At 39.8% G+C, this 13,250-nt stretch overlaps 1 protein-coding gene and 1 non-coding gene across 2 annotated transcripts in view; both read right to left on the reverse strand.

Moving 5' to 3' along the window:
* Window positions 1-227: 227 nt before the first annotated feature.
* Window positions 228-13,250, reverse strand: part of Haus6 (HAUS augmin like complex subunit 6) — a 30,005-nt gene continuing 16,982 nt past the window's right edge. The window contains 7 exon segments of the mRNA XM_021161205.2: window positions 228-1,258; window positions 2,700-2,835; window positions 3,150-3,332; window positions 3,698-3,764; window positions 6,452-6,533; window positions 11,719-11,821; window positions 12,858-12,984. Coding sequence (XP_021016864.1) covers window positions 228-1,258; window positions 2,700-2,835; window positions 3,150-3,332; window positions 3,698-3,764; window positions 6,452-6,533; window positions 11,719-11,821; window positions 12,858-12,984 — 1,729 coding nt within the window.
* Window positions 3,838-3,968, reverse strand: LOC115030967. The gene has a single exon (XR_003836561.1).

Raw genomic sequence — 13,250 nt, forward strand, 5'->3', positions numbered from 1 at the left:
GAGAGAGAGAGAGAGAGAGAGAGAGAGAGAGAGAGAGAGAGATTCTGAAAGTACCCAGAGAGAGAGAGAGAGAGAGAGAGAGAGAGAGAGAGACTCTGAAAGTACCCATAAAGTAAGGGTTTACTACTCCTCTTACCCTTGATGAAGGTATAAGGGTTATGGCTAGCCAGGGGTAGGTACCACAATGCTACTCTATCTTAGGAGGGGAAAGAAGTTAGGAGAATGGATCAGCAAGGACGCATGCACAGGTTTGGCTGACTCTTANCTTTTAAATTAGGCAGAAATTCCCCAAGGCTACATGGTAAAGTGGTCTTCNATTTCTGCTCCAGCAGAAAAGCGTTGGTTAGTGATACTGTCTGTGTTTTTCCATCAAGTGACACAAGGGGAGATGACTTTGTGGAGTCAATAAACAAAGCCTGAGTGTCCCAAACAGTGTGTGCATCATCTGCTTGNACAGCTTTGGCTACAGGGCTCAGTTCTACTTTGTGTTGTTCAAGCNTCTTGGGATTAGGCAGGTAAGATTCTTCCCTGACTTTGCTAAGAGATTTCTTCAGAGCCTCATAACTAGTGAGATGAGCCTGTAAATTGGAATCTAATTCTGGAATAGCTTGTCCTTTTCCCTCATCATCTCCAAAAGCATCACTGTGCACATAACTCTTTGGTTCCAGTTTAAAACTGGTCTCTGAACTAGTAGAACTATTAAGACTTAGGCGACCAACTTCTGGNAGAGTTTCATGTAATATACCAATACCACTCAACCTCTGAAAAGAATCCCATAACAGAGTTTTATGTGTGGAAGGCTCAATGCGAGAAGCTTGNGAGTGGTCCGGCGGTACTGGAACACNGTCCTCTTTACTTCTACTCATCACATCTATTCCACTGCCCACAACAGGGGAGAATACGTCCATGTGACTAGTTTCTGAAAGCCTGGTNGTTGCACATTCTAAATCTTGCTTCCAANTCATTTTCTTATTTACCGAGTCTGACACATCTTCTGTTGGGGGTTCACTGGTCTGACTTGTTACCAGATGTTTCTGAGGTACACCTTTAAGCTGATCTGAAACAGCTTTCTCTTCAGGAAAATAAGACCGATCAAAATCTGGGGAAAAAATAGCCAGGCTAAATTCCCTCTGATTACGCAGTGTAGATGAAGACTCTGACGACACTTCTCTAGCATTGGCATCCACTAGAATCCCNTCTGAACTTCTGTTATCTTCAGTTTCAACAGCTTTTCTCCATGAGCTCCTAATATCAGTTACTAATTAAGGTGGGGGGGAAACACACACATATTTTATCATTTACATATGCCCAAACACAGACATGTAATGAATATGCTTTACTCTAGTGCTGAAAATAAAGGCAGTGCCTCAGTTCAAGTTCCATACATATGCCAACAGGAGGACAAGCCAGAGCATCGGAAAACTGCATCTCCAAATGACCCAACTCAAGTCAGTGCAAACAACAGCAGCTGTTCCTAAGATACACATAAACTTGTATACAATATATTTGATTATATACATGAAGGACATATTACTTGTCTAGCCATACCAGAAATGGGCAGAATTTTTGTTGTTGTTGTTAAGAGATTAGATACTCTTAAGATGGAGAGATGGCTCAGTGGTTAAGACCATTGACTGTTCTTCAAGAAGTCCTAAGTTCAATTTTTAGCAACCATATGGTGTCTTCACAACCATCTGATGCCCTCTTCTGAAGACAGATACAGTGTACTCATATTATATTAAATAAGATTTAAATAAAAAAATGATTAGATGCTAATATTAGGGCTGTCAGCCATTTGATCGCCCACAACTCCTCAAATTTGTCATTGTAACATGGAAATGGCTATAAGCAATGTGTCTACAAATGAGCAAGGCTGTGTTAAATATAATTTTTTTAAAAGATAAGCATACTGCAGGACCCTATTTAATTTAAAGAACACCAACCTATGCTGTCTCAGCTCAATGAATTAAATCAGCAGCAAAGAAGAAATTGTATTCAATCATCCAACCCAAAAGATCTGCACTGGCTAGATAAGGAAGGGAGGATCAGGTTTGCCTACACCAACTGCAGGAACTAGAGGGAAGCATTTGAGACTCTGATTATTTTAGCCATGGGGTAAAGATCTATGCATGCAGTGGTGGCTACTTATGACTGCTGACTGGAAAGCAAAATCACCACACTCCCTAAACATGGACATCTGACCTGAAGGTGAGAATTTTTCTTAGCACATTTACTGAATTTATTCATTTGTCTACCTAGTGCATGCCTGTACATGTGCATGTGTGTACGACTACACATGTGCTATGGTGCATGTAATGGAGGTCAGAGGACAACTTCCAGGAGTCCATTCTCTGCCATGTGGAAGGTGGCTCAACTGGCCCCAGAATTTTTTTTAAGTGACCAAATAAAATATTTTGCAGAAAAATAGTCAAGTAAAACAAATAAAGATTATACTATCAGACTGATTATACTTCTGTGGAGGTACTCAGAAGTCACAAAAGATTACTGACAAAAGATGGCTGTAAAACTTGAGTGGTCCTGCTGAATGCTTCAACAAAACTCCATTATATCAGAATGAAGAGCCACAGTCGGCGAAACAACAAGGACAGTTTAAATTGTTTCCAAAGAGCTGTCAGATCAGGAGTCTAATGGTGGGAACTGTCTTAGAAAGGGAAGAGGGACAGAGAGCATTAACTTACTCAAGTTCTCTGGAGTCCGGGGAATTTGTTTCCTGGTTAAGAAGGGATTGGAAATTAAAGTGTCAATTAGCTCCTCCAATCCACCTTCTTTTCCCCGAGAGAGCTGTGGTGAGTCAGACAGGACTACTCTGGCAACCTGCAAGAGGAGAGAACAAAAGCAAACTGAGCCAGGCCAGGCAGAAACCTGACAGAGTGAGTGCAGCAGGAAGCATGAGCACAGCATGGCAGACGGCAGGGGACCTCCTGGCAGGCCAGGTCCTCTGCAATAGCAGTACATGCTTCTCTTAACCACAATGAACAATCTCTCCACCCTTGCCTTCATTCTTATTATCTGTGACTCCCTTCAAATTTCTCAACAATTAACTCTACTCCATTTTTATCCCAACACAATCTAGAAAAAGAAAAAAAATCACAACTTTACAAGCATATTTATCAATAATCCTTTCTGACCTCATCTACCAGACGGTCTTGCTCTTTCTGGAATGGNTCGCTCCTCTTCACCGGCAGAGTCCCTCTGGAAACACCACTTTGTGCATTCTTTGCAGCATCTGATAGAGGAGAGTCTTCCTCTTCAGAGTCTGCTACTGTCTTATAAGTCAAGGTTTTCTCTATGGGAGTCCTCATATTTGGATCCTGAAAAGAGACATTATAACTTAATGATCATGGCTGGTATTGAAGCTCTTTAAATGGCAGATCTAAATAATTCCATTCTCATTTAACAAGAGAATAAAATGGCACTAGAATGGGAAGGGAAAAAAACCTTGGCTGTAATTAAGTCACCAAAAATACCCTATTTATAAATTACTACTGTCACAATTAGCTGAAGCTGTTTTTAAAGGCAAGCTATGCACCTGTATAATGCACCTGTACTTGCCGAGGCTGGAGCAAGAGAACTGCCTGAGTTCAAGATGGGTTGGACTACACAGCAAGTTCAAGACAAGTCTGGGTCAATTAGCAAGGCCATGTCTCACAATAATGAAAATCGCTTTAGACCATACCTTCTCAAGGAGTGTGAAACTGTTTGTATCCGAGGACACAGCACACTGTAAGGGAAAAGGCACGGGGCTGAAAGAAAAAAGATAGCAAATCTCAGTTATGTGGAGGGAGGCATCCACTAACTTCATGGATCTGAGTAAGAAACTGTCTGCCCCGTATCTGTCCATGACGATTTCACTCAATTCGCCCTGGTCATCGAAAGGCAGTTTACTCTGGGGAGGTCCAGTGACAACTAGAGCAGGACTTCTGCCCAAGTTGCGTATCACTCTCCCGAAGAACTCCAACTTTCTTACTATATATTTTTATACCTAAAATATTTTTTGTAAGGTTAAATAATGACATACAGCAATCTGTATACAACTTAAAAATTAATTCTACTAACTAGAATTGCATTATTACAATGTCCTCAGCATGCTAATAATACAATTTCATAGTAGCAGAGACTTCCATATTCTTGCAGCCAGGCATGGTAGTACACACCTGTAGTGTCAGCATTTCAGAAGTTGAGTCAAAAGGCAGTGGTGGCACACGCCTTTAATCCCAGCACTTGGGAGGCAGAGACAGGCCAGCCTGTCTGAGTTCGAGGCCAGCCTGGTCTACAGAGTGAGTTCCAGGACAGCCAGGGCTACACAGAGAAACCCTGTCTTGAAAAACCAAAAAAAAAAAAAAAAAAAAAGTTGAGTCAAGAAGATCAAGTTCCAAACCAGACTTGGCTACAAAGCGAGACTGTCTCAAAACAAGAACCAGGGTGGTGGAGGCAGGCTGGTGGCAAATACTCACCATGTACACCTAAGAGCCTGAGCTGGACTCCCAGATTCCAAGCAAAGAATCAACTCTGAGTTGTCCTCTGACTTTACACACACACACACACACACACACACACACACACACACATACACACACACACAGATAATCTTGTGCCCTCCCACACACATAATAAATTTTTCTCTTTTAGATTAATCTTGGGGACTGGCAGGGCAGAAGATTTATCTTTAATAGCACTTAAAGTTAAAATCCCATAGCAAGGATAAAATACAAGTATACATACCGTCCTACATGAAATCCTGAAATTTTTAGCAAAGAGAAATGAATTTTAAAATAATATATATATATATTATTTTAAAATATGAAAAAAGCAAATAGCAGTTCACCCATCTTAAACCCCAATGCTAGTGTGGTTGTATTAAGTACTTTTTATATTGCTCCCTTTCCAGGCCATACAAAGAACACATTATAATAATGAAAATGTTTGTTTATAGAAGGTACAAGTTACTATGCAATATCCTATCTTGTTTTATTAATAAAATAGTAATTTATAAAAATGTAACCTACCTCAGAGACGTACATGCACAAAGGGATTTTTGTACTTCTCATGTACAGATATTCTTTTTTATTAACATACAAACTTGGGGCTAGAGAGATGGCTCAGTGGTTAAGAGCACACTGACTGCTCTTCTGAAGGTCCTGAATTCAAATCCCGGCAACCACATGATGGCTCACAACCATCCATAACAAGATCTGATACCCTCTTCGGAAGTGTCTGAAGACAGCTACAGTGTACTTACATATAAAACATTTAAAATTCTTAAAAAAAAACATAAACTTTTAATTTTGTGGATCGAATTCTTTTTAACTAACAAAAAGGCTTAGTATTTCATCTCCAAACTCAGTTTCTCCTGTGACTCTTGCTCTACAGCAACTACGTTACATGTATAATGAAGCTGATCTGCTTAGAGTCCTGTAAGCTTGATAACCTGAGTCTGTTCCCTAGAACCCAAATACAGGTAGGAGAGAACCAGCCAAACAACTGTGGCTGACCTCACATGTGTGCCACGGCCCATGTATGCACAACACAAGCACACACACACACACTCACACACACACACCCCATACACACATAAATAGTAAATAAATTTTCTTTTAAAAAAAAATTTTTTTTAAGTAGTTTTTAGAGGCGCACAGCTCAAATCTCAGCACTCAGGACAAGGCCAACTTGAGTTCCAGGACAGCCAGAGCTATGCAATGAGACCCTGCCTCCAATTAAAAAAAAAAAAAAGGTAATAAGAATAACAACAACAATCATCAATATTGGGCCAGAGAGAAAAAAAGACTAACTCACCCACTAAGAGCACTTTCTGTTCTTGCAGAGTACCAGGGTTTAGCTACTGGAACTTGCAACTATAACTCCTATTCCAGAGAATCTAGCGCCCTCTTCTGGCCTCTCAAGGCACCAGCCATTGCACGTACATACATGCAAGTAAAGCACTCATACATATAAAATAAACACATTTTTTAAAAGTCTGTAATATAATGCAAACAGCAAGCTGTGCAGGCTAAAACAGGAAAGACGTGGACCACCTCAAAGCTAAACTAAACTCAGCCTCAGCAATAAAAAAGCACCAGGTCTGCCAGTCCCCACCAAACCAAATCACCGCAAATGCCCACTCAACAGTTTAGAGTGATTTTAAAATAGTTCACACACATAGAAAATTCCCAAACTTACCTCATGTAATTTCCAAACCTGTACTTTGTTCAAAACTCAGATAATTCCCATAAAACCCAATATTCAGATAAATAGAAGAAAAATACCCAGTCATAGTAAGTATTGAACATCTTCTGCAAATGTAAATCTGCAGTAGAAAAACACTATCTGGTTGAGAGGAAGAAATCATGCACTATTCCACTACACAGAAAGTTCTAAACTGGCTCAAAATGAGACTAAAATCAATAGTCAGCATGAAAGTCAAATGTTTTACCTGTTAGCTCCATCACACACACTTCCTGGGGTATCCACTTCTCTTCTGCTACCACTTTCTTGTTTAGGTTCTTTATGTGAATCTAAGAAAGTCCAAATTTTTTCTTTTAATTAGGTTTGTATATTCTAACATTCAAGGAGCTCTAGAAATGGTAAAAGATCTATTCGTTCCCTCCTGAAACCAAGGTCTAACCCTTTGCTAGTGGTAAACAAATGCTGTCACTGAGCTTCATGCCCAATTGTATAGAATAGCTTCTAAACAGAAACCTATAAACCTGAGTAAGGAGCCAAGGGGATGGCTCAGTGAATAAAAACAACTTGCCATGCAAATCTGATATCTTGAGGTCAGCTCCCCAAGATGTAGTGCATGCACCCATAATCCCAGAACCCCTACAGCAAATGGGAGGCAGAGAAAGATAAACGGCAAGACTACAGGTCAACTGGCCTTGCAAACTTGCAAAAGTCAACAGAACAGACCCTGCCAAACACTCACACAACCCACAGCCACCACACAGGAAACCTAGAGCCAGGGAGATCGTTAGCTCATCAGGTAAGGGTGCATGCCATCAATCCTCACAATCTGAATTAGCTCCCTAAACTCACATGCACTTTGTAGTGAGCAGAAATACATAAAACAGTATTTGGGGGAAAACTAACCACCAAACTGTTAAGATAAAGTAATAAAGAAGGACAGATTATGTGGTAGCAGGCTTTTATAAAAAGCAGATGTAGCCATTCACAGTGCTGTACCTCCACAAGCCTAGCAGGTGAGACCAGCGTGGGCTACAAAAACCCTTTCTCAAAACAAATAAACAAAGCAGGAGGGGATAGGTAATTTATGTCAGTCAGCTTTTTACAGCAACATTTTTACACCAACCTTTCAACAAATATATGTTACTACCATACTAACACAGCAAAGATATAAACAATAGAGACCTTGACACCAAGCAGTCAGCCTAAACTAGTGCTGACTGAAGTGTTCTGTTCTGTTACAGTAGTATGCCAAAAGCATTCGAGGAGGCAGAAGATGTATACCAGTCCCAGTAAGGGAATGAAAAGACAAAGGTATCAAGAGGGTAAATACAATTTCATTTGCCAGAGCATAGAGGCCATGGCTTATAGTATTTATTAGGAGATAAACACCACTGAGACATGGTAAGAAAAGAGACTGGCAAAAGAAGCCATGGCTATATTACAGATGTGTTGCCCCCTTTTCAACATGTTAATACCCAAGAGCCTTCCCACACTTGACCATTTAGCTAATGTGTCACTGCTTAAAAAGCCAATGCAAATGCTATGTAAAGATACTCCTCCATTATGGTGGTCTAAGTAGTATGTCAACTCAAGCTTTTTGTTTTGTTTCGTTTTTTGAGACAGGGTTTCTCTGTGTAGCCCCGAGTGTCCTGGACCTTACTCTAAGGACCAGGCTGGCCTTGAATCCACCTGCCTCTGCCTTCTGAGTACTGGAATTAAAAGCATGTGTAACCACTGCCTGGCTACAACTCAACCTTTTCAAAATCTCCTGTACTATGGAATCACAGAACATTCCCTGCTACATCTACTCCAATAGTGACAAGCACAACAGGCCCCGAAAACTTGGGCACTGTCCCAAGGCAAAAAGTTTACAGAAACGTAGTCTCCTGGAATTGTGGCATCCTGTATAAAGAATATTCTAATGTCCTTGCTTTAGTTGGTAAACGGATCTGTGTGCTTTCCCTTAATATTGCTTTGTTACAAGTGCTCCTAAGAATTGATATTTTGACATAGCTAAGTTAGTTTCTAGGCAGTCCTTGATCCAACCTTGGGCATGGATAGCTAAGTCACTGCCCTACACAGAAATTTACCATTATCTAAGAAGAAGGAAGTTTGTGACCTAAAGAGGAACCAGAGTAGATACTTAGAACTTAGCTGAGTTATACCCATACACAAGTATTTACAATGCCCTAGGGGGAATAGACTAGAGTAGAAACTATGGCAAGGGCACGAAGCCCTTGCCCCTGGCTTCTAAGATTAAGTGGACCTTAGGTGGAGCTGTTTTTGATCCCAGTTGTTAACATTGACTTTTACCCCAGTTGGTTCCTGCCAGTTCTTCTGTGTTTGCATTCCTCTGTTTTGTGTAAGAATCCAGTAACCTCTTTGTACCTNGCCNGTGTGTCACCCAACTTCCCTATTTTCTTCTGTATAAAAAGTTTGATGCTCGATTTGACAAATTACATTCAGATCCACACTCCCTTGTGAGTCTGTCAATTCCCTCCGACCCTATGCCCATCTGTCCGAACCCCTGATTCCCACGGGTTGAGGGGAGCCGATTAGGCCTGGTCTGCGGCAATTCCCCAAATGAGAACAAACACAAATATCACAAAACTAGTAGCACACCATACAAACAAATATCACCTGTTGCTGGCAGGAAGAAGCTGAAACTTGTCTGACTTGCACATAAAAAAAATGTTCACAAGCAAGACTGAGTAGCTTATAAAAGCTACTTAGAAAAGCCAAGTTCAGAGGCTAGAGCGATAGATGGCTCAATGGTTAAGACCACTGGCTATTCTTTGAGGGGTTCAATTCCCGATAGTCACATGGCAGCTCATTTTGGTTCTAGGAGATCTGATACTCTCACACAGGCATAAATACCAACGCTCATAAAATAAAAATAAATCATTTATTTAATCCCAGCACTTGGGAAGCAGAGGCAGGAAGATCTCTGAGAGTTCAAGGCCAGCCTGGTCCTCAGAGTGAGTTCCCAGACAACCAGGACTACACAGGAAAACTTTATCTTCAAAAAACAAAACAACAACAAAAATAATAGAGAAAGAGAGAGAAAAGAAAAGAAAAACAAAGCAAAGCAAGCTGATTGGCTTATGCTACATGACGAGTTCCAAGCCAGCATGGGCTCCTCCACGTGGAGAGAGACTCACTAACGGTGAAACTACAACCAAGTATTTCAGTAAGAAGCAAACAACCATGAGAATCAGCAAGAACACATACCTAAAATACCTAAGATACGAAAAATAAAAGGCAAGAAAATGAAAAAGGTATAATTAAAAGGTATGAGCAAGAAGAAAGAAACTAAAATACAAGATTAGACTATAAAAAGAAGCAGTATTGAAAATAAATAAGACTTCTCGGTTTGGGGACATAACTCAGTTGATAGTGACTGCCTACAATATACCCATGCCTGTAATCTAATTACTTAGGAGATGGAAGTAAGAAGATCAGTTCAAGGCCAAATCAGCCAGTTTACAAAGACCAGGCTATGTAATCAGCAGGAAATGTATTTGCTGATTAAAAACCTAATTTCCATCTTCAACTCCAGGCCATACTTGACAGAAGGATAGAACCAACTCCTGTAAGCTCTCCTCCATAAATAAACTGTAGTGTGCATGCATGTGCACAAGCGTATCCACACTAAATTAGTCAAAAATGAAGAAAAAGGGAAGAAAAGGACAACAAATCTGGCTTCTCCAAGTAAACAATAATGAATACTAAGTGCTAAAATAGGTTAAAAAGACAGACTAAACTAACCAAAATAGTAAACTATAAAAGAGATCTAAGGAAAACAGCCATTAACTGTTGAGGTGTGGTCTGTTGCTATGTATTGTAATGTTAAATTCTGTATCCCAAGTGCAAACTTTGCCCTTAATTTAAAACTACTGGTTGAATAAAAATGGCTTACAGCCAATTAATTACTAGAGAGATTAGAGGTAGGCGGGTTTTCAGTTACAAGGTTGGGGGTCACAGGTAGAGAGGGAGAAGAAGAGCACAGAAGAGAAGAGGAAGCCACCATGAGAGGATATGGACCATGAACACATGGCTGGGAGAAACAACAAGTATCTGGGGCACACTACTGGTACAGTAGCCAGTCCAACAGGTAAAAAAGTAGATTAGGGATCACCCCCATAATTGTCACAGTAAATAATAGAACCACAGTCTAAGGCTCACTCATTTGTAAGCTAGACAGAGATAAGTTTAAATTGGTTCAACTCCAATTAACAAGGCCCAAGAATATAAGAATCTGTATATACAAATGAGAACTTAACAGAGATGGAAGACAGACCTAGAAGTTCTAGGCATTCATAGTGGCACACAACTGTAATCTCAGCACTTCTGAGGCTAAGGCAAGAGAATCTCAAGTTTGAGGCTGCCCTGGGGTACAAGTTAGACAACCCCTAAAACAAAATGGGTAACAATCACAAAACAGAATCCTAATAGAAGTTGAGAAGGAAAGGCTTTTAGAATGAAAAATGAAACTGGAGCTAGCTCAGCAGTTAAAAGTTCTTATTGCTTTTACAAGACTTTGGCTCCCAACACCTACATCAGGCAGCTCACAAATGTTGTAACTCTAGCTCTATATCTGACACCTCTACAGGCCTCGATGGGCATCCTCACACACAAGTACATGCACATGCCTGTGTGTGCACACAGGAATTCTTTTTAAAAATTGAAGACAGGCAATATTAGAGGAGACACAGGAAAACAAACTCTTGGACTCTGAAAATAATGAGCTTCTAGAATACACATATACATATTCCAAACAGTTAAAAACAAATCACGTTTAGGAGTGCCCCAATAAACCTGCATAATATAAAAAAAAAATCTTATAAGCAACCATAAATTATAACCTAATTATGTACAAATGAATGACAATGAGATGTGTCTCTGATAATAGAAGGCAAGAACCCAGACTTAACCATCAAAGTCCTAAAAGATCTGTCAACCCAAGCAAACTACTGTTCAATACTCAGTGAATACCAGGTTTGGCGACTCACATCTTTAATCCCAGCCCTCAGATAGGCTGAAGCATTCATTTTTTACAAGTGATAGATTCTATCCTTTCTTCATAACATTTTGTGACCAAAAACAGTAATTTTATGGTATATATATTTCACAATAAAAATAACAAGAAAGCAGGTAAAGGCACTTGCCACCTTGCCTGGTTGTCTGAGTTTGATCCTAGGGTACCACTTGGTAAAAGGCGAGAACCAGGTTGTCCTGTGACCTCTACACGTGGACCATAGTGTAGACACTCACATACACATAAATCTGCATACACATGAATGTAAAAAATAATTGAAAAATCTAAATAACCTATAAATTGAGAAATAAAGCCATGGGCAGTAGTGCAGGCCTGTACATGCAGCACTCAGGAGGCAGAGGCAGGAGAACAACTTGGAGTTCCAGGCCAGCCTGGTCTACACAGCAAGTTTCAGCTCAGTCAATGCTTCACAATGAGATACTGTCTTTAAAAGGAAGTGGAGAGAGCTTACCAACCTGGAAGTGAAGCAGGATACTTAAAAAGTATACTCTTTGCATATACTTCCTCTGACACAGGATCAAACGTAAGAGGAGACATAGGAGGCAAAAGATCCACAGCCTTAAAACACAGAATTCACAATATTAAATAAATACATGCACAAACAACCATAACGACAAGGCTAAGTTCATCTACAGGTGAATTTTCTCCCTAACAATAAATTACCAAACATTTATTCTGTAACTATTTGTATGTATTATATTTTGCCTGCATATTTATCTGTATACTGTTGTGTCTAGTGCCCACAGAAGCCAGAAGATAGCATCAGATACCTTAGGATTGCGTTTTAGCTGATTATGAGCTACCATGTGGGCTAGAAATTAAATCCTAGTCTTTTTGGAAGAGCAGCCAATGGGCTTACCTGATAAACCACCTCTTCAGCCCCTGCAAACATTTTTTTAATAAAATACAATATTTGCATGTTTCAAATTTTACTTTCTTCTTAGCCTCATTTTAGAATTTAAAAGGAATAACTATAGATGACAGCAACTTGATGAAAAGCTATTATGAAATTATTACATTTTTAAACAATTCAACTGGACAGTAACTCACACCTATAATCCTAGTGCTTCAGCTACATACATTCCATATCAGCCTAACATACATATCTACACAACAGGTACCTGTCTCTAAAAAGCCACTAAGCCCAAGCATGGCGACAAAGTGTTACAATCCTAACATCTGGGAGCAGATGCAGGAGAATCAGCAGTTCATAGTCATCATAGACTACATAGCAAGTTTAAGACCAATCTGGGATACAAGAAACTGTCTCAAAACAAAAAATAACTTGGGCAATGAGCTGGTTCAACAGGTAGTAACACTTGCCAAGAGCACAGGTTGAAGGAAAGAATAGACTCCATAAAAGCCATTCACATGCACCATGGCACATGCGTGCTGCCCCACCCCATCACACACAAAATATGTACAATGAAGTATATATAATATATATACATATACACATATGTATACACACACATAGACACACACACATTTCTAAGTTACTGTAGCATTATAAATTAAAAGATTGTTAAAACTTAAAGACAGAGAGAATTGAGGAAAATTAATGTCTTCTCCAAAACACAAGCCTCTTACTTACTGCAGGTCTGTCTTTAATTAGCCTGAAAGGAGACAGACCAAGAAAGCCTTTCCACTTCATATGCCACTTTCCCTCCTTGTCAACAATAGACTGTCTTACTGCAGTGACCGTCTCTTTTACTTTATGCCTGTAATATCATAAGAAATACTGTATTTGAAGGACAAGTAAAAATATAGCATAATTTTAAACAACAGTACAGGGCAGAGAAGGATATAACAAAGATTAACCATTAAATTACATATAAATTTAACAAGTGACTCTTCAGAACTAAAAATACACTTTTTCTCCTTTTAAAACAAAAAAGCAAGCCGGGGGTGGTGGCACACGCCTTTAATCCCAACACTCAGGAGGCAGAGGCAGGTGGATTTCTGAGTTCGAGGCCAGCCTGGTCTA

The sequence above is a fragment of the Mus caroli genome, chromosome 4 (assembly GCF_900094665.2).
Source record: "Mus caroli chromosome 4, CAROLI_EIJ_v1.1, whole genome shotgun sequence".
NCBI classification, from domain to species: Eukaryota; Metazoa; Chordata; class Mammalia; order Rodentia; family Muridae; genus Mus; species Mus caroli.